The 25,648-nt window shown below is 49.5% G+C and overlaps 1 protein-coding gene and 1 long non-coding RNA gene across 5 annotated transcripts in view; one reads left to right on the forward strand and one right to left on the reverse strand.

The window, feature by feature from the left end:
• Positions 1-25,648, forward strand: part of Mgll (monoglyceride lipase) — a 107,091-nt gene that overhangs the window by 67,537 nt on the left and 13,906 nt on the right. For 2 of the 4 annotated variants that reach the window (XM_028782961.1, XM_028782960.1), the window contains exons 4-6: positions 18,348-18,484; positions 19,207-19,317; positions 24,279-24,362. In XM_028782961.1, the coding sequence (XP_028638794.1) occupies positions 18,348-18,484; positions 19,207-19,317; positions 24,279-24,362 (332 nt within the window). The remainder of the gene's footprint in view (positions 1-18,347; positions 18,485-19,206; positions 19,318-24,278; positions 24,363-25,648) is intronic. The other 2 variants (XM_028782963.1, XM_028782962.1) reach the window with 1 other exon arrangement.
• On the reverse strand, positions 16,952-18,509 carry LOC114634349. The gene is made up of 3 exons (XR_003713317.1): positions 18,142-18,509; positions 17,922-18,026; positions 16,952-17,369 (listed from the first exon to the last, which is right to left on the reverse strand). It is a non-coding gene; the product is annotated as an uncharacterized LOC114634349 (long non-coding RNA).

Here is a 25,648-nt window from a genome sequence, read left to right on the forward strand (position 1 = left end):
ATCCTCATGAGGGGGACTGACAGGGCAGGGACAGCAGGCATGAGTTCCGTGGCCAGGTGTGGTCTAGCATTGCCCTGTGGAGAAACTTGGCGCAGGTGACTTGCTAGTTTGAAGATGAGGGATATGCTTGTACATAAGCCTTTGCTTTCGTAGACCCTAGACTTTTTTTTTTTTTTTGATTTTTCGAGACAGGGTTTCTCTGTGTAGTCCTGGCTGTCCTGGAACTCATTCAGTAGACCAGGCTGGCCTCGAACTCAGAAATCCGCCTGTCTCTGCCTCCCAAGTGCTGGGATTAAAGGCGTGCACCACCGCCACCCGGCTGACCCTAGACATTTAAAAACCCCACATGCCCCAACCAGCCTGGGATAATGCCTCCACAATATAATCAGGAAAATAACCTACCACCTCAGAGCATCCAGCCCCCTGTGTCCATCTTGACCAAAGACACTTCAGTTAAGGCCATTAAGTCACCTTCACTCTTCAAACTAGGAATGATGTCCTTCTGCTTAATTAAGAAGCCTTTCTGGAAGTTTCCTCTATTGACTTCCTTTTTTATGTCAGCAGTAGGATTTAGTGTCCTGGTGACCTTGTGCAGGATGAGGTGAGCTGCCATGCTGAGCACACACTACCTGCATGGCTGCACCTCCACTGGCATGGCCGTGCCTCTGCTCCCATTTGTGCGACAGTAAGCGAATGAGTTAGCTGTGTAGCACACTGTTGGCATTTTGTCTAGGCTCCACCTCATAGTTACCTCGAAACAGCCAGCTAGGCCTGACTCACTGTAAAAGGGGCTGTTTGTCCCCTTCACACTCCCTCTTCTCTCCTCTCCTCTCCTCTTCTTTTCTTGTCCCTTACGCCCTCTTCCCCCTTCCTCCCCATTCCTGTCCCTTCTCTCTTCCCACTTGCTTATGGCCAGCCTCTATGCCTCTCCTCCTTTCTCTCTCTTTCCCTCCCTCCCCCCCTCCCTCCCTCCCGCCCTCCCCCCACCCATCACTGTTTCCCTCTGTGTCTACTGCCCCCTCAACTCCCATCCCCATGCCCTACATGAACTCTATTCTATACTCTACTTGGTCTTATGGCTGGTACCTCAGGGGGAAGGGATGCCTCAGCATGGGCCCACAGAGACATCCCCTCCCCCACACCATACCGCACCTCCACCAAACAGATCCCTGGCATCTTTTCCTTTTTCTAAAACACAACACATATTACCCCTACAGTTTAGTGGCTGAAGACAGTAGTTGGTTATCTAGCCCTCCATGCCTTGAGTGAGCGAGTTTATCACGATTAGAATGGGTAACTTTGGGGGTGCAGCTCTGGGTTGTAGGGTGCCAGGGTTTGCTGGCAGGGCAGAGCCAATCAGGACACGTGTGATCACCAGGAAGGTCCTAGGCTGGCATACCTTGTGGCTGTAAGGAAGTAGCAGTGTTTCAGGAGTCCACACAAGACCTTCAAGTCCTTTTCAGCTGAGGTTTGATCACGCTACAACATCCCCTGCTCTGCACCAGTGGTTCTCAACCCGTGGATGGTGACTCCTTTGGGGTCAAACAGCCCTTTCCCGAGGGTTGCCCAGGACCATGGGAAAACACAGATATTCACATTACAATTCATAGCAGTAGCAAAATTACAATTACGAAGTAGCAATGAAAATCATTTTATGGCTGGGGGTCATCACAACATGAGGAACTATATTAAAGGGTCCTGGCATTAGGAAGGTTGAGTACTTCCTACTGGCTTAGGCTAACATCTCAAGCTCCAGTCTAGCCTTGCCAGAGGAGGTGGGGCGCATTGCAGAGAAGTGTGTATAGGGGCCAAACACAGCCATTTCTGCAGTCAGCCTACCAAATGCCTGATGACATATTTGCCAGGGTGGCTCAGATCATGAGAGGTGTCTCTTGAAGCTCGTCCTGATAATTGCCTTCTCTCTCCCAGGCATGCCTCTGTGGCAGTTAGGGAATTGTCTTGATGGCTTCAATCCAGGCCAGCAGAAGCATCCTGCCTCGATTAAGGGGCTCTTGACGCTGATTGCTGTTTCCCCTGCCCCCACCCCACCCCACGCATTCACTTAGCTCGCTCATTTTCATATGCTCAACACCTCGCCGCAGCCTGCATCTCACTGCAATGCACAAATGATCGGACTCCAATGACAGCCACCCCGGAGCTCTGATTGTAGGCTGATGGCCCCTCGGGCTCATGCCCTGTGAGCTGTACTCACTCCCCACCCCCTTTAATGACAAAATGCCACTTCATTTTAGAAATTTTAGAAAAATATGAAAAAGGTGACCAAAAAATAGGATAGTTTTAACCATTCAGTTGCCATGGTGCGTGCGTGTGTGCGTGTGTGCGTGTGTGCGTGTGTGCGTGTGTGCGTGTGTGTGCGTGTGTGTGTGTGTGTGTGTGTAGTGGAGTTGGGGGTGGCTGGAGGGGGAGCCCAGTGGTTTTGTCGACTCAGTATGGACAGATGGCCCCTTATGAGGCCCTGGGGTCCATCCAGCCTCTTCTTGCCATTTGGGGCGCTCTCCCTTTAGTTTGTTTTGCTTTGATTTTTTGTTTTGTTTTGTTTTTTGTTTGTATAGTGTTCTGAAATTAGACAGTGAGATAGAAAGTGAGAACACAGCTTGACACGCGTGGTATGGAGACCACTAGCTTACAGAGAAAACTGGAGCAGGGATAGTGCTGCCGGGGGGGCAGGGGGAGGACACCCAGCCAGTGTGCATTTGTCTCAGGTTACTCCTAACACTCATCATGGACCTCAGCACTTCTGTGTGAGGCCAGGAGTTTGATCTAAGGCATTGAGGGAAAACAAAACCAAGACACCCTGACGGTTCTCCCTCGCTAGGGTTCTCTCTAGCTACTTGCTAGTTGCTTTTAACTCTACTCAAAGCCGTTGATCCAGGGGCCCCTCCCCTGTGGAGTTCAAATATCTCTACAAGATAAGAGCTCCAGCTGGTTTTCAGAATCAGCACCCCCACACACACCCGCCCCTGGGGCTCCAGGGCTGTGACCAAACCCTTGTTTGTTTGGGGTTAGTTGCCTCAGCTGGGCAGAGGCTGCAGCCTGATAAAGTTCCTGGAATCTCCAGTGAGACTGATGGAACTAGGAAGGAGGTGTGCGGGAATCACATCCACAGAGCCTGGACGTCCTCTCTCCAGCCTTTGGACAGTTGCCTGGTGGAACATTCTGTGAGTGTCCCCTCTGGGCTTCAGCTATAATGAGATGACACTAGATTTCTGTACTCTAGGTGCCCAGGCAACAATGTAGAGGGAGGACTGGATGAGGAGGTCCAGACAGTGCAATGCAGCTCACGAGAGCCTAGTGTGGCAGTGCCTGCAGCCGTGCACGATAGCCTAGTGCAACAGTGCCTGCAGCCGTGCACGAGAGCCTAGTGCGACAGTGCCTGCAGCCGTGCACGAGAGCCTAGTGCGATAGTGCCTGCAGCCATGCACGAGAGCCTAGTGTGGCAGTGCCTGCAGCCATGCATGAGAGCCTAGTGCGACAGTGCCTGCAGCTGTGCACGAGAGCCTAGTGTGGCAGTGCCTGCAGCTGTGCACGAGAGCCTAGTGAGACAGTGCCTGTAGCCATGCACGAGAGCCTAGTGCAACAGTGCCTGCAGCTGTGCACGAGAGTCTAGTGTGGCAGTGCCTGCAGCCATGCACGAGAGCCTAGTGCGGCAGTGCCTGCAGCTTTGGGTGCTCAGAGCAGTGCTAGGATGAGTGGTTTGGAGTAACTTTCCAAAAAAGGAAAGTCGTGTATGTAGTGTCCACGTTAGAAACGTTGTGCTTTTCATAGCAGGGAGGTCAAGGGGTTCTACCACCCATCTGGGCCCAGCTTCACCCTTGCCCTCCAGAGTCCCCATCTCCTCCTGCTCCATCAGTCCCGGTGGACTGCCAGCTCCTGTCCTCTTCCCTCGCTTGTTCTGGGCTCAGGCTGCCTCTTCTCTCTGTTCCCGTCTGCCGAGTCTCTGTCCCTTAACACTCTTTTCTTTCTCTTTACTCTAGAAAAGTCAAAATGATTTCCTTAACATGATATGCAAAAGTACAAAATTTTCCATCCAGTCTTGTAAGGGGTTGAAGCACCCTCCGGCCCCCTTCCATTCTCCCCTGCTCTGCCTATGCCTGCGCACCGGCCGGGTTGCCATAGGAACAGTGCCCTGAGGCTGGGCTTTGCTCTGGGTTCAGACCTTGTTGAAAGCTTGGTTTGGACCAAGCAGTGAGATTGCATTTTGGATTACATGTGTCCACCACATCCAGAACTTAGAAGGACTCAGCCAGGCCTCCTCAGTCCTGCCTGCAAGAAGTAAGCACTGAGATCGTGAGGGGAGACGGGTAGGGCAACACGACTAAAAAGCAGCTGTGTCAGTGGAACTTGCAACTCACACCAAACCCTGTATTCTTTCTGCAGCTTTCCAGAAACTGCCCGTCAATGACATTGCAGTATAGAGGCAGATATATTATTCAAGATATAGTCTCTAGTTGGTCTCCTAAAGGAGACAACAATGATCTTAAGGACACTGAGAAATCACTTTAAAAGAAGCGCCCTGCAAACTTGGGTTGAATCGGGATCATGCTAAGTTGCCTGTCCCTGTTATATCTCTATTTCATTCTGTCTGTGATATATATATATAATAAACATCTTCCTGAATTTTAAAAAGCCATTGGGATTGCTCTCAGTAAATGCTGCAATTGGCTTCCAGCCCCACTTGGGATTTTCAAGCATCCTGTTACTCTGTTACAGACTTCATTCCTTGATGTGTCGAATCCTGGAAGTTTCTAGTGGTACACCCTCTCCAGCTCACAGCTGCTGCTGGCTCAGAAGCCAGAGCCACTCCCATGGAGATGTGAGCCAAAGGGATAGCTTTCTGGGGTGATTCTGGCAGGCCCCCACAACTGCCTAGAGCCTGGCCGTTTCATAAAAGAGAACGGGAGAGAGGCCTGGATACACACAGCTCGTGGGGATGTGACTGCCTATCCCACAGATCCTGCCTCTCTTGCCCTCCAAACTGCCATCCTATAGCACGACACAAAAGGAAGCTGGTCCTGCTAGACACCAAGCTGTTGTGATGCTTTTTGTCATGTTGTTTCCTCTTATTTATACAGTGGAGTGTAGGATGTTTTCAAATAAATCCTCTAAATACAAAATTCTGAGAATGCACGACTCTGAAAATGCTTACCGATAACAGCCTTTTAGTTGGTTACATTATAAAGCATGTTGTAACAGCTTAAAAAAAAATATGAGTCGAGATGTGTTTCCATAGCCCATATGCTGAATCCTGGCATCTTTATACCTTTCCCAAGCTGTTGTCAATTAGTAAAGAAATTAATTTCTGCCTTGATCTCTGTTGTAAATCGGAGCTTGTGTTAGGATGCTGCGGGGAAACTGCCCAGGGCAACAGTTTTCTTCCGGTGAAGGTACCTCAGCGTAGTGGTGGCTGGGGAGACTGAAGCCAGTTACGATGAGTGCCCTAAGACAGAAACTTGGATCGTTGGCAGACAGAGAAGAGGAAATGGCTTTTGTTGAGGGAAACAAATCGTTTTCCAGGCCGACAAGCTGTGGCCTTGGTCTTTCTACCATCTGCATGTTTTTCAGCAAGAGAAAGAGAAGCAACCTGCCTGTTTGTGTGACATTCCTTGCCCTAGCAAGAAGGATGGCCACACACCGGCACATGGTTCTTGCCTTACGAACACCCATCCCCTTCTCCTACCCCGCTGACCTGTGACTTTGAGTCATCCCCTGCTCCTGGAACATAACAGGTTGTAGTATTGTTTGAATGTGTCTGCTTGTGGCTGGTGTTCTTTGATTGGCAAAAAAATCGAATATATGGCATTCCTTGTATTTTGATTTGTTACTGGTTTTAGTGGCTCGTATATTGGTGCATAACTCCCTGTGACCCTGGAACCTCTGATTTTGAATGTTGTAGGAGGTCAGAAGGCACCCCAAACCTTAATAGGAAACTTAATTGGAAACTGTAAGGTCTGATGTTTTGAAAGCTGAGTCAAGTCACTACACAGAGAAGAAAGAAAACATGGGATGTGTCCTCATTCCTATAATACACTGAGATTAAAGGATGGGGTCAGAAGTCAAAACAGTTGCAGGGCCATGACTGGAGCTGGAAGGCTCCTTGTGGTACATAGGCAGATTTTCTGTCAAAACACTCTGGGAGTACTTGATGTGGCTCGGGCAGTCTTATGGATCTGACTAGTCAGGACTTCAGGTCAGATGGCCCAAAGCTGGGGGTAATTAATGACCCATTAATTCCAGCATTTGGGAGGCAAAGGCAAGGGGATGTCTGAGTTGGAGGCCAGACTGGTCTGCAGAAAGAGTTTAAGGCCAGGCAGGGCTGCACAGAGAAACCCTGTCTCAAAAACACTAGAAAGAAAGACAGACGGGGGGTTGGGGGGAGAGGGAGAGAGGTGGCCTTGGAATGTGACTCAAGGTCAGAGCCCTTGCTCAGCATGTATGAAAAGCACTACAAAGAAGAAAGAAAAGAAGGGCAGAGGAGGAAAAGGAGGAGGCATGGAGCACTGGACTTGGTAGTGTACAGCTGTAATCCCAGCACCCAAGAGGCAAAAACAGGAGAGTCACAACTTCAAGGCCTCCCTAGGCTACAGAGTGAGTTCAAGGCCAGCCTGGACAACTAATTGAGACCCCCATCTCAAAATAAACAGTAGGTTTTTGTTTGCTTACTTGATTTTTAGATGTAGGTAGGATACCATTCTGTGTTAGAGCACTTGCCTGAAGGCCCCGAAGTCCGAAGTTTAATCTCCAGTGCCAAAGTAAGGGTGGGGGAGTCACAATTATGACCATTGAGAACAAACTTCTCGAGCCTACTGTTTCAATACATTATATATGAGCCCACTGAAGATGGATGGTTTTGTCCTGTGGGTTTTAACAGCATAAGTAACCAGCTGTCAGGCAACTTGAGCTCCTTCCTCCCACAGTGGAGAGACCTGCCCAAAGCCATTGATGTCAGCCAGCCTTGTTGAGGACAGGAGTAATTTATTTTTAGTTTTTTTTTAATGTTAATAAGCAAGTATTTATATTTCACTCCCTCTGAGTTCAGTTCTGTTCTGAGTACTCTGGATTGACCTGCCTGATGTACCAGCCACTCAATGAACTATGGGTGGGTATTTAAGACCACTGATGTCATTTGAGAGGAAGCAAGTGTATAAAGATTCATTTCATCATGTGGCCTCAGTGAAGAGCACCTTTCTAATGGGAAATGGGATTTCCTTTGACTCATAAGGTCTATGCTCATTTCATGAACCCACCTCGCTCAGCCATTGAGACCAAGGATCTGGGTTCTTTGGAGTTTTCTTGTCACTTCATTGGAAGTGAAGGGGACTCGCCCTGGCTTTCAGTTTCTCTGGGATACTGCAGCTGGGCCTACTTCTTCCCAGAGTCACAATGATGGTGTCAAGGGACTGTGTGTCCTGCCTGCTCCCAGCCCTCTGTGGCATGCTCTGTGCTGATCACTCTGCAGGGACTGAGGTGATCATTGCAAGACAGTTCTCCTTCCCTCCCCACACAGGAAACTGAGTAGTGTGCCCAGCTGTTAAGGGAAGGTAGTGTGTGGGGGGAGGGGAGGTGTCCCATTCTCTCTAACTCTACATGAGCAGCCAGGAGGTTCAGGATCCTGTGACCCTGGCAGATGGTTTCTGTAGAAGGTCATCTTGGTCTTGAACATCATCCAAGCTCCCCAGGACTGAGTAGGTGCAGAGTCCCAGTTTTTACCCTGGCATCACTTCATCAAGGGACCCTACCCTGGCACTAAAGAGGTGGAGACATGGCTTGGGAGAAGAGGTCCCAGGCTGTGGGATCTACTTGGGGAATCAGTGAGAAGCTAGCGTGCACAGGGCAGTTAGACACCAGGGGAAACTAGAGCACACACAGGGCACGATTTCCCCACTGCCCAGAGTCACATTGTTCTTACTGTCATGACATGGACCACAGGTTGTTGCATATGTAATTAAGGGTCTGCTAAAAGGCAGATCTCACTGGGTCCTAGAGATGGCCAGTGATATCCTGAGAATCCAAGGGTCATGAGGCAATCCCTCTGGGTCCAGCTCCGTTCTGAGTGCTTCGTATTGTCAGTCTGATTTACCAGGCACTGAAGGAACTGGACCCCACATTACACAGTGAGGAGAATCCAGGTGTCACAGTACTGAAGGTGCAGGGCTGGTGGGAGCCCCACACCACCTGCATGGGAGCGCTTAGAACCATGATGTCTGTTGAGCATTCACCGTGAGCCGTGCATCAGGATGAATGTTCACTTGCTTGTTACTCTTAGAGCATCATTATGTGGACCTTGTGAGTCACCTGCCCAAGGCCACATAGAGACCTCTACCCTTAACCCCAGTCTTCCATTTCCCATCATGCCCTGCCTTTGGTCTCCCTGCTTCTCCTGCGAAAGTCTACCCAGTCTCTTAAGACTGGGAAGAGGGCAGCCCTGACCTCACTGGGGGTAGCTGCCAGCATCTCCTCGGCCTTCTGAAAGTTGTACTAAACTATTGAAACCATGATGCCACACACCCCCATGCTGAATCGAATCTGCATTTCTTTCTAAAGTAATTTGCTTTGTTGTTTCCTAAAGATTTTCTGAAGAAATCTTATTTGCTTTCTTTTTAAGTACTTATTTTACAGAAGTCAAAAGTCATGTGTCCCTTTTGGAAGTGAACTTGGTTAATATTGTTAGTGGAAGTAGAAATGTGTGATTCTGTTGAGACCCAGGGCCTCACACCTGCTAGGTAATCGCTCTACTGCAAAATGCCATAGCTAATATATGTTTAAATACTTACTCCATGGTTAAATGTGTGTGTGTGTGTGCGTGTGCGTGTGTGTACAGGAGCGAATGCATGTGAGCTAGAAGAGGGTATCAGATCCGTAGAAGCTGGAGTTACAGGCAGTTGTGGGGGCCAGGAACCAAGCTCTGGTGTACTGCAAGAGCAGTACACACTTATAGCTGCTCAGCCATCTCCCTGGCTCCGCCCTTTGTTAGTAGTCTTTATTAGCTTGTAGCAATTGTCCACAGTGGTGGGGGTTACAGATACAGTATGTAGTAATCAGAGCAGAGGCACTAGCACCTCAGATAAATACAAGTTTCTTTGTGTTGGGAACATTCAAATGTGCTTTGTTTTTTTTTTTTTTTCAAATACCACACTTACTATGGTTTCACAGGGGTTAAACTTGGGTTGCTGGGTTTCTGTCTTTCACTTACTTGAGACAGGGTCTCACATCAGAGTTTGGGCTGGCTTCAACTCACAGCCGTGGTTCTGCCTCTACCTCCCAAGTGCTGTCATTACATGTGTTTGACACTATGCCCAGTCCCAGTTTCTATATTCCCTTTCCTCGTAAGTCAACAGGGTTTCACTGTACAGCTCTGGCTGGCCTGAAATGCACTATGGAGACCAGGCCAGCCTCTAATTCTTAAAAGCTCCGTCCTTCTCTGCCTCTTCAGTGCTGGGAATCAAGGTGGGCACTAAAAGGCCCTGCTCTGGCTTCTATATTTGTTTTCTTGTTAGCGTACTCATGTCTTACCAGTTCTAAGCTCGGACCTCACCAGCACCCACTGGGAATTCCTGCAGCCGCATGAACGGTACCACTCACCTAGCAATAATACTTGTGCAGGAAAAACAGCCCACAAAAATTTGTCCCATGATCGACACAGTCACTTTTCTTTTGAACAAAGCTGATAGGTGGATGTGGGAACGCTGTGAGGGTGATGGAGAACGCAGGTGGGGGCCTTCTCTCTCTCACTGGAGAGCTGGGCAGGTGAAAACACTGCATGTGTTTAAAATGCAAGCCAGAGGAGAAAGACCCTGACCAAGGAGAAGGCTTCTACCCACGTGGCACATGAGTGGAAGCAGGGTGCAGGGCCCAAAAACTGGTGGAAACCCGCTCTGTGCCAGCCAGGCAGGGCACCCTCACTTACAGCCCCACAGTCCAAATTTGTTTATATGTAGCCCAGGCTTGCCTCAGACCCACTGTGCTGGGAGTACAAGTGTGTACCATCATGCCTTGCTCCCCAGTGACTCTATGACACACATAGACATCTCCCCGTTTACAGATAGGGAAGTGTGCTGGATAGATTTGGTTTTTTGTTGTTGTTGTTGTTGTTGTTGTTGTTTTTGTTTTTTTGGACACATGCTCTGGTCACCTGGGAAGAGAGAACCTCAAATGAGGAATTGCCTCCATCAGATTGAACCACAGGAAGTCTGTGGGGCATTTTCTTGGTGCATGTTTGCTGTAGGAAGGTCCAGCCTGTTGTGGGTGGTACCGCCGCTGGACAGGTGATCCTGGGCTAAGCAGCCGGTATGCAGTGTTTCTCTGTGGCCTCTGCTTCAGCTCCTGCCTTGAGCTCCCTCTCTGACTTTCCTCCATAGTACTCTGAGATGATATAAACCCTTTTCTCCCCTAAGTCGCTTTGGATCGTGGTTTTCATAGCAATAATAGAAAACAGGCAAATACAGGAAGCAACCAGAGGTTCCAGGTTGGCTCCTTTGCCTGTTGTTCTGTGCTTACTCTCAGAGGTGAGGTTCTGAGCCATGAGCTCTTGGCTTTAGCTTGTCCCACATGGCGAACTACATCTGCAGTTTTCTGTGGTGCCTTTTTATGCACTTGTGGTTTGTTTCCCCCGTGAATCTCTCCTGTCTGTTGTCTAGGAATCACTTTACCGTCATGTCTAAATGCCCCAGTGACATCAGCAAATTGTTCTCAGGCCTGAAGCAGTGCCCTGGAAGTTCCCGTGGGTGAATTGCCAGACTGGGCATCAAGCTTACGAGACGCCATGTATTTCTAAGTGGGTGCACCCTGGGCCATGTATGAGTCTGTGGCAACCCTTAGCTTTAGAAGTAGGGACACACGTCTCCCTCTATGCTCCTCAAACACTGTGATACTCATGGGCTTGAGGGAGTCAAGACTCTCACACCCACCTCTTCAAGGTCCACCCTGTAGTTCTGAGTCGGTTCCTATCTGTCGCTGGCCTGATCTTAAGTCGTGCAGTTTCCCGTCCTCTGGTACCTGCCACTCTCGTGTGCAGTCTGAGAATGCAGACTACAGGGGCAGGAAACGTCTGTCATCTCAACAGCCAGATGGTCTCTGGGAGCCAAGGCCAGCTAGCTACAATATAGTGTTGCCCCAGCCATGCGGACTTCATCAAAATAAACCCAGACAGGAGGCCTGGACTTGGGTGAAGGGCACAGACATGACAGCCTGCTAAGAGAGCCCGTGGCACATGGATCTCACCATTCTGCGTTGTCCAGTTGGGACAAGGCCAAGGCCAGAGCCTGCTCCACCATCAGCCCTTCCATCTGTCTGTGGAGCTGGCTTGGGTGGCAGATGGAGACAGGCCACTTTGCAGAGTCCAGTGAGACCTAAAGGACAGAGGTGAGAGATGAGGAGACACTGGTTTGTGCAGATGCCTGGCAGAGGACCTGTGGGTCAGGGAAAAGAGGCAAGACAACTGCAGAATCCTAGACAGTGGGTGGGGCCTTCACTGTGAAGATGGTGGGGTTTAAGTAAGGCATTCTGACACCCAGGGAGCCCCTCCTTGCTCCAGATTTGCCTTTTGGGTATCTTGAGGTAGGAGAGCCTACTACAATGCCTCCGTTTTCCATCCCCTACACACCACGGTGTACATAGCACACTGTCAAGGTTGATTTTAGGGAAAACACAGCAAGGCCTCAGAGTGGCCACCGAGTCCAGTCAAGCAGTTCCGCGGGTTGAGACTCTAGGGCAGAGTCTGGCAAACACAGGAGGCCTCACTCAGGATTTCAGTCTACCTGCTTCTGCCCCACCTTCTCTCCCATCTTTCTTCCCATCTTTCCTGTCTGCCATCTCTCCATCTCTTGTGGCAGAGGTCACTGACCACAGTCTACCACCGTGACCTGCCAGCAGGACCTCCCTCCACCCTTTCCCCCAACACTCTTCCTCACCATCCTCCTGCCAGACAGCCCTGCAGCTCAACCAGACCTCTGAAGCCTCTGCTACCCAGTTACCCTGCCCTCAATGATTGGAGAGTGGGCCAACAGTGTGCATCCACAGCAGAGTATTCTTGTTAAGAAAGACTTTGTGGTGGATGATAATGAGGGGGAGGAGCCTGGCTGGTGCAGGCTGGCTGATAGTTCCAGCTCTTCAAGAACTGAGGGAGGAGGACAGGAAGTTTAAGGCCACCTGGGCAACGGAGTAAGACTCTGTCTCAAAATGAAAAATGTGAAAGGCAGTGATCTAGTCCATGCCTAGCATTTGCAAAGGTCCTGGGTTCCATCCCCGGTGCTGACAATCTCCCAGTTTCTTGCTTCCTGACTGGTTTGTCCCTAAGCCGTGACAGCAGGGACACTGTCTTGGGACACCAAGGCCAGCTCACAGGTTCTTGCCAGTCACTAGCTAGAACTCCATGCCAAGCATCCCAGTGTCAGTGTTCTTAGATGACAAACATAAGGGTCCCCAACATACAAACTTGCAAGGACTGAGTAGCATGGATTCTGAGGAAACTGCATTCTAAACTCCCCAACAAACCTCACGTGCTTCTGTGGAGGTTGGAGCCTCCTTCCCCCACTGTCTTTACCAGGTTTTCTTTCTGGGAGAAAGCAGGTGCTAGGTAAAAATCTTTGAGAAGACAGAGGTGAGGCACTGTGCCTTCCTACTCTGGCTTTAACAGGATGATTGGCATTCTGGGTGTGTCCTGAGCTGAACCTTTTTTGCACACAGGCCTATGGAAGATAGTTCAAAATCCCAGCACTTGGGATCCAGAGGCGGGTGGATTTCTGTGAGTTGCAGGACAGCTTGGTTCAAGAAAGGACAGGTAGAAATGTTATGTGTAAAATTGAGATTAGGGTTGTTTAATAATAGATCAGGAAAAGATTACTAAGTGCCTGTTTATATCAGTACAGTTCTAGTGTGTTTAGAGTGTGTTCGTTCTGGATGGGGTGCTTTGCTTTTTACAAACTCGAGGTGGAACTCAGAGCCCTCCAATGGTAGGCAAGTGCCCTACCTCTAAGCTACAGCCCTGCCAGAGTGTTTGGCACTCAAGATGAAGATCTTCTTTACTACACATGATGGACAGGGCACTGCCATGAAGCACCAGGCTGGCCCATCCCATATGCTCACAGACATGCCACATAGGGTCCCACAGGAAGCCAGGAGGCCCAGGGAACAAGAAGAAACCACAGGGAGCCCCCACTGTAGCTTCCACCGAAAGGGCTGGACAACAAGGGTCAGCAGGGTTCAGATGGGCTGGGTGAGATAACTTCAAGGCTGCCGGGCATGGGGCTGGCCCTAACTGACTCCTTGCCTACAGATGACTATGGGAAGGAGATCACAAACTCAGCACCTGATAAAGGTGGTGGCTGTGGTTGGCGTGGTTTCCTGCAGGCTGGTACATTTGAAAGGCTAGCTCACAAGCAATTTGTTAACTCTCCAGTAACAGCCAACCCTGGAAGGGCAGGGCCAAGCTCTCTGGAATAAATAAAGCCTGAATATGCATAAATGATAAATGAAAACGGTAAACACGGTTGATCTGGGCGTGGTGGTTGCACCTATGATCCCTGAGGATGGCTGAAACTTATCACTGCAAGCCACGAGTTCACTGCAGTTCAGAGCCTGCAGCTCAGTGGATCCTGTTCACAGAGTGGTTAAGGGAAACGCAGCAGCACAATCTCTCTGGCAAGGAGACATTATGGAACTCTTCCTACAGTACTTTCAATAGATATGCATCACACACCTGTCCTCTGCCAGGCCCATTCAGACTCTGCACAATGGATGGGTGGATGATGTGTATACTTTCCTCTTAAGAAAGGTTGCAGCAAATACAGCCTCAAAGAGCTTAATCTCTGGCCTGGACAGCAAGACTAATGGGCTGCCTGATCAGAGGGGTGGTGCAGGAAAGTGTGGGCATGTCTCGGAACTGTGGGCACAGGGCTTGGAATGCACTGGATAGCAGGCCACAGGGCCAAGTGGGAGCCTTCAGCAGAGTCAAGAATGCTGGGCTGGGACCTAAGGATTGTGTTCTGAAATAAAGGGAGACACGAGAGCACAGGAGCCCCCACTTTGAAGCTGCTCAAGAAAAGGAGGGACAGGCACAGGTAACTTAGAACAAGGAACACATCGGAGGTCTCAAACCTGCAAGTCACATGGAGGCTGACTTGGGAGACTGGAATGTAGTAACCAAAGGGTGGGGGTGGTGGGATGGAGGGAAGCCAGCCTTGTTTGGAGACTAGATGGTTAGAGGGATCATGGGGTATGAGCTCTGCTGGGCAGAGGGCAGAGAGATGTTAATGTTCAGTGATAGAGTAGCTCGTGAAATCCAGGAGTGTACACACTAAGTGTGTTGGTGCCAGCTTGCAGTCCCAACTACTGGGGATATTAAAACAGGAGGACTGAGTTCAGAGTGAGGCTGGGCAACAGAGTTGAGTTCAAGGCCAGCAGAGGTTACAGAATGAGTTCAAAGCCAGCCTGGGCATCTTTGTGAGGATTGCCTTAAAAATAATTTCAAGGAATTGGGAAGAATGTGGAGTTAAGAACACTGGCTACTCAGCCTGAGGACCTCAATTCTGTTCCCCAAACCCACATCATGGCTCACAACCATCTGTAACCACAGTTCCAGGAAATCTGATACCCTCCTCTGGCCTCCACCGGAACCAGGCACTTTCTTGGTACACAGACATATATGCAGGCAGATATTCCTGTATACAAAATTAATAATAATTCTAAATGCTTAAAAATATTTAAGAGGGGAGTGGCTGAAGAGATGACTCAGTGGTTTAGGGTACGTGCTACTCTTATAGAGGACCTGGCTTCAGTTCCCAGCACTTATGTCAGACAGCTCACAACTGCTCGTAACCCCAGTTCCAGGGGATCCAGTGCCTCTAACCCAGTGGTTTTCAGCCTTCCCAATGCTTTGACCCTTTAGCACAATTCATCTTATTGTGGTGACTGACTGCCAACCGTGAGTTTATTTTCATTGCTATTTTACAACTGTAATTTTGCTACTCTTATGAATCATAATGTATGCAGGATTGTTGATCATATTCAGGATATTTGATATGCAATCCTGTGAAGGGGCTGTTTGACCTCCCCAAAGGGTCATGGCCCTCAGGTTGAAAAACAGTACTCTTCTGTATGCACCCACATGTACGTGCATATATCCCACATACCCCCACATACACATAATTTTAAAAGAGATTACATTTTTTTAAATAAGTGTGGCATTGGGGTGTGGGCCCATGGGAGAGCATTTGCTCAGCATGAGCAAGGCTCTTCCAGGCTCAGCTCTCAACCCTGAGAACAAATAAACAAAACCCACAAATAGGTCAGACTCAAATGGAACAGGAACTCCAATACCAGGGTGACGTCATAATTTAGGAAGTGAGAGAAGTCTCTCTCATACCTTCTGCCAGGATGACAGGGGACTGGGGGTTGGAGCTGAGCTGTTGATCGTACTGTGAACGACATTGTTTTTGGTGGCAAATGCTGCCGAACTGGTTGATTTAGTCCTAGACGAATACCAACCCAAGTGGGTGAAGATGAAAAAGCTGAAGCCTGGAGGCACATCCGGAGGTCAAGGGTGTTGTCAGTGTCCGGACTTCCCAGCTCTTAAAATCTGTAGCTTACTTCTGAATGATTCGTCTGTTCTTCGTTTATAAGGTTTTTGCCTTAGCTTCATTTCCTGTTGCTACGACAACACACACACACACACACACACCCTTAAGGAGGAAAGGTTTTGGGGGGGCTCACAGTCCCAACAGTTCTTTATGGTGAGAGAGACAGGGAAGTAAGCAGCTGGAGCAGCTGGCCACATCGCATCTGCAGCCAGGAGCTGAGAGCGATGGACTTGCCCATCCGCAGCGTGGCTTGCTTTCTCCATTTTATACAGTCCAGGATCCCAAGCCTAGGGAGCCTCATCCACAGTTAAGATGGGTCTTCCTGACTCAAGTAATGTAGCCAAGTCAATGCCCCGGCCCCCGCCACTCCGGAAGCTCATCTTTAAAGTGATGGTAAATTGTGACATTAGTGTTGACTGTAGCATGTGTACAGACAGGAGGTAAAATGGCAACAGCTTTGGGGTAAAGATTGTAGGAATGTGGAGATTTATGGATAATATTCCCATAAATCTCCACATTTCTACAAAGCTTTTACACACTTGAAAATTTTCTGACAAAGGAAAGAAAGAAAGAAAGAAAGAAAGAAAGAAAGAAAGAAAGAAAGAAAGAAAGAAAGAGAGAAAGAAAGGTGAGGAAAAGCTTGGGTAGGGGGCTTGATCTCAAGGCTGACTTTCTTCCAGAGATGCGGGTGGATTCCTCATGTGTAAACCAGGCTCACATCTGCCTAAGGTTGCAAAGAGGCAGAAGTGCTAACCTTTGGGGAAAGTTGGGTGCATGGGCAGAGGATGGTGGACCTGAGAGAAACACTGCTCCACGTGCACAACTTTGTGTCACCTTGATTTGTGAATCAAGAGACTGATCTCTTGAAGAGTGACTGCTTCCCTTAACAATGAATGTGTGAATCGGGCGGTGGTGCTGCACACCTTGTGCCTGCACTCTCAGCATGAGAGGCAGAGGCAGGCAGATCTCGAGTTCGAGCCCAGCCTGGTCTACAGAGCAAGATCCAGGTCAGCCAGGACTCCAGAGAAACCCTGTCTCAAAAGACAAAACAAACAAAATGTGTGTGAATGAATGAAGTGCATTAGCTAAGGAAGACACAGAAATGACTGGACTTGGAGATGTATGCCTCGATCTCCAGCTGCTTGGGGGTCAGGGCAGGAGGGAGCACTGCTGCTCAATGATTGGGAGCACCGCTGCTCCTGCAGAAGACCTAGGTTTAGTTTCCAGCACCCATTTTAGACAGCCTTTAACTGCAACTCCAGGGGGGATCTGATGCCCTCTTTTGAACTCCGAGGTCACCTGCATGCAAATGAACCCCACCCCACCACACACATAGTGATAAATACATACTATAATAATCAAGTAAATTATATATTTGATAAATATATATAATAATCAAATAATAAAAAAATAATTTTAAAATAAATTTTTTATAAAAATAACAACCATGTCTTTTTCCATGTCACTGGAAGTTGAAGGTGAAGAGGCTCCCCTTGGGTCTTTCTCCTCAGCTTGTAGGTGCCACCTCTTTGTGTACCTATGACATGATTGTCCCTCTGTGTTTCGACATCCAAATTCTCTGTTTCCATGAGGACATCAGTCATACCATTTTAACTTGGTCACCTTTTAAAGTCCCCATCTGCAAACACAGGACTGCTCGTAGCGCTAGGGGAGGAAGGCACAGTGGAGGCCACACAAAGGCTGCTGGGAAGATGGCAATGGCCTGGTGATAGCTGGTAGACTCAGCACGCTGTGAGCATCGTCAGTGCCACGGAGCTGGGTAGAAATGGTTGGTGTGGTTCATTTCCATGACACACACTGACCACAAATGTAATAGATTTTTAAAAGTGGGGATCCCTGGACAAGCATGAGACTCGGAAGCTTTGCTCTGAAGATGGTAAAACTGCTGTCCAGGCACACTGACAGAAAAAGCAGGTGGTTTGGAGAATAGACACAACGGTGACAAGTGTGTCTGACCACAGCAGGGTCTCTGAGTTTGAGTCCAGACAGCTGGTTGGTTCTAAGCTTGGTAGCCCCTCCCAGTTGTGCTGAGTGGTTCTGCCTCATTGTTGCAAAGTCCCTTTGAAGCAGTGGCCCAGGATCTGTAGGCAACACTGCCAGCTCCTGGCAGCCTGGTGCATCCATGGCCTCCTGTGCTGGGGCCTTCTCTGGAAGCTGGTCCATCTTACAGTTTCCAAACTTTCCTCCCAGCTGCCAGCAGCCACCGTTTCTATAGCAACTGATGCCCTTCACAAAGGGAAAAGGTGGAGAGACCCTAAGCAGAGGGAGGGGAAGTGAGCAGCATAGATAGGTAGCCAGTTGACAAACCTGAGAGGGACAGCGTGGGGCCTGGTTTTTATTGTTGCTTTGTTGAAATCTTGTCAAGCACCCTGGACCATCTTGTTTGAGTTGATGTGTGATCTCCTCCTAATCCTGCAGAGAGGAGGCAGAACATACCTGGTCAAAGGCCACCAGTGAGGCAGGCACAACTGGAAGGGGCAAGGAGCTGGGGACCCCAGGAAGATAGCTGAACCTCATTAAGGCTTACTGTGTGCCTCCCACTCCCTTCCTTCTCCCTTGGAAAAGTATCTCCAAGGAAGGGTGTTGGCTGGTGCTCCTAGCTGTGAACCATGAGGCAAGTTGCTTGAGCTCTCTGTGCTTGAAGTGTTTGCCGTTCAGGAGTAACGGTTGGACAGGGTTAAATATGATGTACATGCGGCTGGGGCGACACTAAAACTCTTTTCCCATTTCCAGTTGGCCATGGACAGAGCGAGGGAGAGAGGATGGTGGTATCGGACTTCCAAGTTTTTGTCAGAGATGTGCTGCAGCACGTAGACACCATCCAGAAGGACTACCCAGAGGTCCCCGTCTTCCTCCTGGGCCACTCCATGGTAAGCAGGGCACAGAGAAAAGTTCAAAGCAAGCCTAGTCCCCAGGAGGTCACCTGACTTCCTGGCCCTCCCTACTCCACCCTTCGCCCTCTACCCCCTGCCCTCCACCTGGGTAAAACACCCTTTTCACACACAGACACCCTGTCTGCGGAGTTACCAGCATGTAGGAGTTGAACTAGGTCCTTAAGCTCAGGGCTGGAGGGATGGCCATGAGTGGCAGAATCTCTTGAACCATCCTGAAAGCAATTTGAGATCTCTGAATGCCAAGAACCAACCAAGTTTAGTCTCAGATGACCCCGCCCCTGGCAGCCCCCAGGCCATTCCTTCCAGCAGGAAAGCTAGCTGAGGTCTGAGAACTGCTTAGGCCCAAGACTACTCTGCAGTGCACCTCCACACTGCCTGGCTCTGCTGTGAATCTCTGGCCATCCTGGACTATAGAATGATACTCTATCTCAAAAGAGTTTTTAAAAGCGGAGGAAGGGGAAGAGAGAGGGAGAGAGAAGAAAGGAGAGGGAGAAGGGGATGAGAGAGTAGAGAGAGATAAAGAGAAGGGGGGAGGGGAAGAGAGGAGAAACAGGAAGCAGAGAAGACACGATCTGCCAGTGGATGGAGTCTGATCCAGGCCCCCACTTGGGCCCTTGACCAGCATGGAAACAGGCAAGGGGATCGATCGGGTCATGCTGGTTAGAGGCTGGTCCCACTCTGTTTATTTTACCTCACAGGGCGGTGCCATCTCCATCCTAGTGGCTGCAGAGAGACCAACCTACTTTTCTGGCATGGTCCTGATTTCGCCCCTGGTTCTTGCCAATCCGGAATCTGCGTCAACTTTGAAGGTAAGAGAGTGCTGCAGTCTGTATAGACCACGAAGCTTCCGGAACAGGCTACCTTCCTTTACAGCTGGAATCTGCTGTGTCAAAGGGTCTATTGTCGTTCGTGAACTTTAGACACTCTTGTGTAAAGGTTTGACGTCAGACAGTCATCAGGGCTCTAAATTGTGAACTCAGGTGTTTCTTTGCCCAAAACACAAAGAAACAAGGCCTTCCTGTTTGTTTGTACATGTTGAACTGGCCAAAGTCAGGGGGAGGAAAGGTTACAGGCATTCTCTAGCTGGCAAAGTCACTGCTGACAAGTCCCATGCATGAGCTGCTGTCACAGAATGTTTGCCCGCCTCAGCAGAAAGCGAACTTGGAGAGGAGCTGCAGCTGAGGACCCTGTTCCCAGCGGCTCCATTCCACCCCTGAGCTCTCCCAGCCTCGACTGTCAGATGCACTGTCTTGCATTATGGGTAATAATGCACTGTGTGATCATTGTCTGCTCTTGATGCCAGAGCTTTGACTCCCTTTGACAGGGTGAACAAGGCAGCGAGGCACCCAGAACTGTATCTGCCTCTACCCTAAAAAAGATGCCAAGGCCAGTAACCCAGAGGGACTATGGGCGTGTCCTCAGTATAGATCTATCCTCAGGAGGCAGGAGAATCCCAGAGGGAGTGGAGTAACAATCCTGTGTGCCACAAGGAGTGTCCCCACTCTGGCAGAGACTACTGTGGCCTGAGCCAGCTCTTAGGATGCTTAGAGTGGAATCAGGGTTAGGTGGTGTGTCCTGGGTCTAGGTGCACCAGGCAGCCTATAGTCTCACCACCAAATGAGGACAAGGGTTGTTTAAATACCAGCGTGGCCTCTTAGGCCCCCGTTTCTCAGTACCCACTCAATGGAACCTGGTATTGGTCTGTGGTTCCCAGGCAGCACGTAAGACACTTGAGTACACTGGCATCATGGAAAGGCACGAAGGATGTGGCCATCTCTGCATCTGCCCTGGTGACTGGATTCTGTGTGGCACGGCCAAGTTAGTTCAGGCTCTTTTACAAATCGAGCAAGTGAGACAGAGGTTAGAGGGGACAGCTCTACCATGGTCTAATGGCTTCATTCTGGAGACTTGTGGCCAGAGCATCGAGGAGTCCACAACTGTGTCAGGAGTAGCCAAGTAGGAGCTTTGCTTACCACACAGTCCCAGACTAAAGAAGAGGCAAGACTGGTATGCTGGGGTTGGGGACACTGAGGTTTGAGAAGAGGGAAATTTGGCCAATATTAGCCCTAGCATGGTGGATGTGAGCCCCAGTGGGACTGCCCCTCACAGAGAAGAAAATGGATGCCTTCCCCTTAAAGAAAATTCACAGAGCCTTTCAGATAAAGTGCACCATAGCAGCTGGGCCCAGAGGCAAGCTGCCAAGGTTTCCTCCTAGGGTCCCACGGGGCTGCATCTAGGACCAGCAGTGGCCACACTTCTGGGCCAGTGACCTTTCAGGCCTGGTACTAATAGATCACCTTGTCAAATCAGAAGCAGAGGTCTCTAGGGGGACACAGGTCTCGTCTGATTAACCAAGACAAATTAGATTTCCCTTGGTCTGGCGAGGGCCATCCCTACCCCATGTCTGTTGCTGCCTCCAGGCTTCAGCCTGTGTTGTCTTTGACTGGCACAGAGTATGACTCCTTGGTTCACCTGCCAGAGGCCTGTGGCTGCTCTGCACAGGTGGCCTAGTCTTCAGACAGGCTCCCCAAGAGAGGATCATCACATCTTTTTTTTTTCCCCAGAGTAATTTTAAATATTGGAGAATAATTCATAGAGTTCAAATGTCAAAAGATAGAAAAGGATATGAAGGCACTCCTGCCTGGGGGTAGCCAGTCAGCAGCCATCCTGCCAGAGATGGCTTACAGGATACAGTTGGCATGCACAAGCACCGTTTGTTCTTTCTGCAGATGGGGACTTGTTCCACATATATTAGGGGATAATATTACATGTTCCTTTGGTTAATCTGCTTGTTCTTTGAGGGGTCTGGTTTTATTTTGTTGTTTTTATTGAACATCTTAGTGGTCTTTCCCCCCATCAGACTCTTAAACAGCGCCTCCCACCGAGGACAGACCCTGGTTTAGAACTCCCGAAAGAGCAGATCCTGGTTTCGAACTCCTGAAAGAGCAAGCTGGAGCTCGTGTCCAGTTGCCTGCTCCTGTGAGCCTCACTGGTGAACTGGCTGCTTGTTGCTGTTTTCCTTCCTGTGCTCTGGGAAATGAAGTGGAGGCGGGGTTCACAGGAGGGGACTCTGAGGGGTGGAGGCTTTGAGTTGAAGGATAGAGTGGAGGAGAACCCTCCACCCCATGATGTCCTGTGAATGGTCCCAGAGTCACATGGATCCCTGAGATCATTTAATGGGGCTGGCATGCTGATTAGTGGTGGGCACTGGCCTCCAGTGCGTGAGTGTGGGACCCACACGGTGGAAGCCAACCCAGGAAGGGGAATCCTGGTGCCCTCAGACAGCATCCTCCAGCCAGTACCCAAGCCTCAGCTGGTCCCCAGGTAGTAGTCAGTCTTCATGTGCATATGGGTGTGTGAAGGTGACCACTTGGCCCTGGGATGGGAGGATGTTCAGGCACCAAGAGCTCAGCACTGTCTGCATTTTTACACTGAGGCTCTGTTCAGACAAGCGGAGATATATTTAGCCCAGGGAAGAGACCGAGGACAAAGACAGCAATGCCCAGCACTCTCTGCTGAGGAAGTGGTTTCACAGGGAAAAACACAACAGCAGAAATTTAGAGACCAAAATTGCAGAGGACAAGAAGCCTCAGCTGCTCATCAGCCTAAGCTGCCTCTTCTGACAGTCTCCCCTGTCTTCTGGGATCATTTCTTTTTCTAGGAACCCTAAGAAGGCAAAACTTCCAGGCCAGGCTGGGCTGGGCTGCCAGGATAGCTCTTCGTGGCCTCAGCCAATGTATGGAGAGGGGCTAGCTCCAGGAGACCTGTCTCACAGACACCACTGTTTCCTCCCATGACACCTGCAAGGAAAGGAAGTGACTCCCAATTAGAAGGGCAGGAAATGAGGCCATTGTTTTCCTCAAGGTCAGTTTGATTACTGCCTGAGCCACTGAACCCCTTTCACCCTAAAGCATGCCCGAGGTCAGCTTCCTGTGACCAGAGCCTACTTCCCATCTGAACACTTCAATGTCAGGGGACCCCAGTGGGCTGGAAGGGATATGGAGTGGGGTGCTGCCAATGAGAGTGGCCCTGCATAGGCCAGTGGGTCAGCCACCATAAGTGTGACTCCCTCAGCCCTGCAGGCACCTGTTTTCAGAGAGTTAGGGTTCAGATTTCGAGAATCTGAACTTGAAAACCAAGCTTTCTACCCCAGAGTCATCAGAGCATGCTCTGAACCACTGAAAAGGCACAAGGCATTCTATTGCACAACTGGGCAGGCTGCATTCCTGCCCAGAACAATCTAGTTACCCTAGAGAACCTTGCCAGATCACAGATGTGGCCATCCCGTGGCCTCCTGAATGCAGGAAAGCTTTCCCGAACTGCGTTAGAATGAGGGGACAGTAATTACCTCTCACAGCAAGTTCTTCTGGCCGAAGCTTAAAAATGATCGGAAGAGCTATTAAGATCTTTCAGATCAATAAAGACATTTATGCATGTCTCTACTATTTACAGTGATGGGCACTGCAGTTGATTCAGAACTGTCCCCAGGGTGTGACAGGGATTCAGGACACACCCCTCCTTCAGTCCTTGCTCATGAGGATAGCAGCCAGTCAGGGGAGAAGTACTCATGTGTATAGGGCTACATCACGGGTCGCAAAGCTTCAGCCACAGATCCAGTCATGGGAGCGCTACCTGCCATCCCAGTTCTCTGAAAATGGAGACAGCAGGTGGTAAGTTCAAGGCTAGCCTGAGCTACCATGTGAGTTCTGTCTCAAAAGCAACAGAAAAGTTGCAGGCCGAACACTTCTCTACTAGGAGTGCTGTTTGCTTCTCATTCAGTTGACCAGCAAGGACCAAACATCAAGTTCTGTAGGAGCAGTCTTGGGAAACATGCCAGGAATCTTTGAGGGAGACTTTATTTTCTCCACTTGAAAAAAAAAAAATGAAGAAACAGGTTACCATGTGATGCAGGCATCACCACTTCTGGGAACTTACCCAGGGGAATCTAAGTCAGCTTACCACAGAGACATCTGCAGACCCAGGTTCACCACTGTAGGTATCACAGTGGCCAGGATCCGGAACCAGCTAAGTTGCCATCAACAGATGACTGGATCAAGGAAATACGGTGTGTTCACACAATGAAGTCTTTCTTACTCAGCCACAAAGAACAAAATGATGTCACTTGCTGGAAAATGAGTGGAACTTGAAATCATTATGTGAAATGAAGTAAACCCAGAAAGACAGATGCCATATTTCCTCTCATATATGAGATCTGCATAACACACACATACAACCATACACACACACACACACACACACACACACACACACACACACACACAGAGAGAGAGAGAGAGAGAGAGAGAGAGAGAGAGATTCACACATACATATACATACTCATGTACACATCTTTATAACAGGTACATATGCACACACACACTCACATATTTGCACATTTGTATGCACACATGTGCACAGGCATGCATGCACAGCCATGCACGCATGTATATGCAGAGATACACAGTGTGAAAGTAGAAAGGGCACTAACTGAGAAAAGGAATAAGCTGAGCAAGAAAGGGGAATGGGGAGCAGGAGTGAAGAACAGGGTAAACTTGAAAGAAATGTCTGTAAAACCCAAGACGTTTGTATAATGACCACATGCAAATATATGCTAAGAAGAGTTGTTACAAAGAGACTTTCTCAAGGGTTCAGACCCAGAGTTAACACCCAGTTGTGAACAAGTTGGGTCTGACTTGCCTGTTGGGGAAGGTGGGCAGCTCGCAGTCTCCCTCTTCCTGAGCTGCGCCCACACTGTCTCCACACCCTGCAGGACAACTTGAACATCCAGAAGACCTATCTTGAGAAGGCGACGGAAGTGTCAATGGCTTGGATCCCATATGCTTTCTACCTGTGGGTGAGCACGACCCCACCTTCTGTCTCCTGGGAGAATCAGGGGTGCGTGCTGACACACTGTAGCGGTGTGGCCTGCTACTGTGGCCAAGGCTTAGGGGTATGATCACAGCTGCTTCTAGGAACTGTCTGGCAACTTTGACCTCCAGATGTGGGATCTGCTGTAGTGACTTCTTTCTCTATGCCTATTATTCGGTTCTTGTTTCCTGCTCAGCCCTCCTGCCCTTCATCCAATCACCGTCCTTCCACACTCCATCCCTGCCTCATGCAATCGTCCAGCCTTAAAAGAATGGTAGGGAAGGACCTCTTGCAGATGCTTGATGCCCTGTGTCTCAGGAACAGCCTTCTACCTGCCTTGATTTGTTAGGGGAAGTAGCTACTAAAGGACCTATATCTCTTTAAGCCATGAGGCTGCTGTTGTCTGAAGTTGACCTCTCCTCTGAGTCCTGTTAGAAATGTTACTTAAAAGTTACTATGCAGGTTTAGGAAGCTGGTGGCCATAGCTGGGCAAGCATCTGAGCCCATCCAGCAGCTGGGGTTAAAATAGGATTCCTACTCTGCCTGCACACTGGGGTCAGTGAGGAGCTTTTCAGGTGAGGCAGTAGCCCTCATCCATGTCTGTGACTCAGGCCAGGGAGGTCAAAGCTCTTGAAATGGCCTGGGTATCTGGGGACAGTGGGCTGCCAGGTGCTCAGACCTCACCCACCTTGGTTTCTTTTCCTCTTGCTGTGATAACATATCCTGACAAAAGCAACTTAAGGAAAAAGGCTTTATTTAGCTCTCAATTCCAGGTTATAGTCCACTGTGGTGGTAAAGACAAAACAGCAGGAGCTGGTTACATTGTATCTGCAGCCAAGACAGAGAGTACCCAGTGAACACTTGCTTGCAAGTGTTCATAGTGTTCAGCTCTGTGTCTCTACTTTAATCAGTCCAGGATGCCAGAAAGGGAATGGTCCCATAGTAGACAGGTCTTCCCTCCTCAGTTATAAGGACCAAGACAATCCCTATCAGACACTCCCAGGGGCCCATCTCACAGGTCATTCCAGACTCTGTCAAACTGACAGCTAACCCTATCACATCACTGCACACATGAACCCTTCTTTAATAGTTTCCCCTTCCCTGCTTGTTGAGGAATGGGACATCTGCCCTGAGCATCCCCAGTCTCTTTCTAGGGTTGGCTTGTCCCCAGATCCCCCACAGCCACCAATGTACTGAGACCCCCTTTTTTTTCTGGGTGGCATCCTGTGGGGCAGACCCTGACAAAAGGCTGCATCCCTGCAGGCAATGGCC

This window comes from Grammomys surdaster, unplaced genomic scaffold, assembly GCF_004785775.1.
Source record: "Grammomys surdaster isolate TR1022 unplaced genomic scaffold, NIH_TR_1.0 948, whole genome shotgun sequence".
NCBI classification, from domain to species: domain Eukaryota; kingdom Metazoa; phylum Chordata; class Mammalia; order Rodentia; family Muridae; genus Grammomys; species Grammomys surdaster.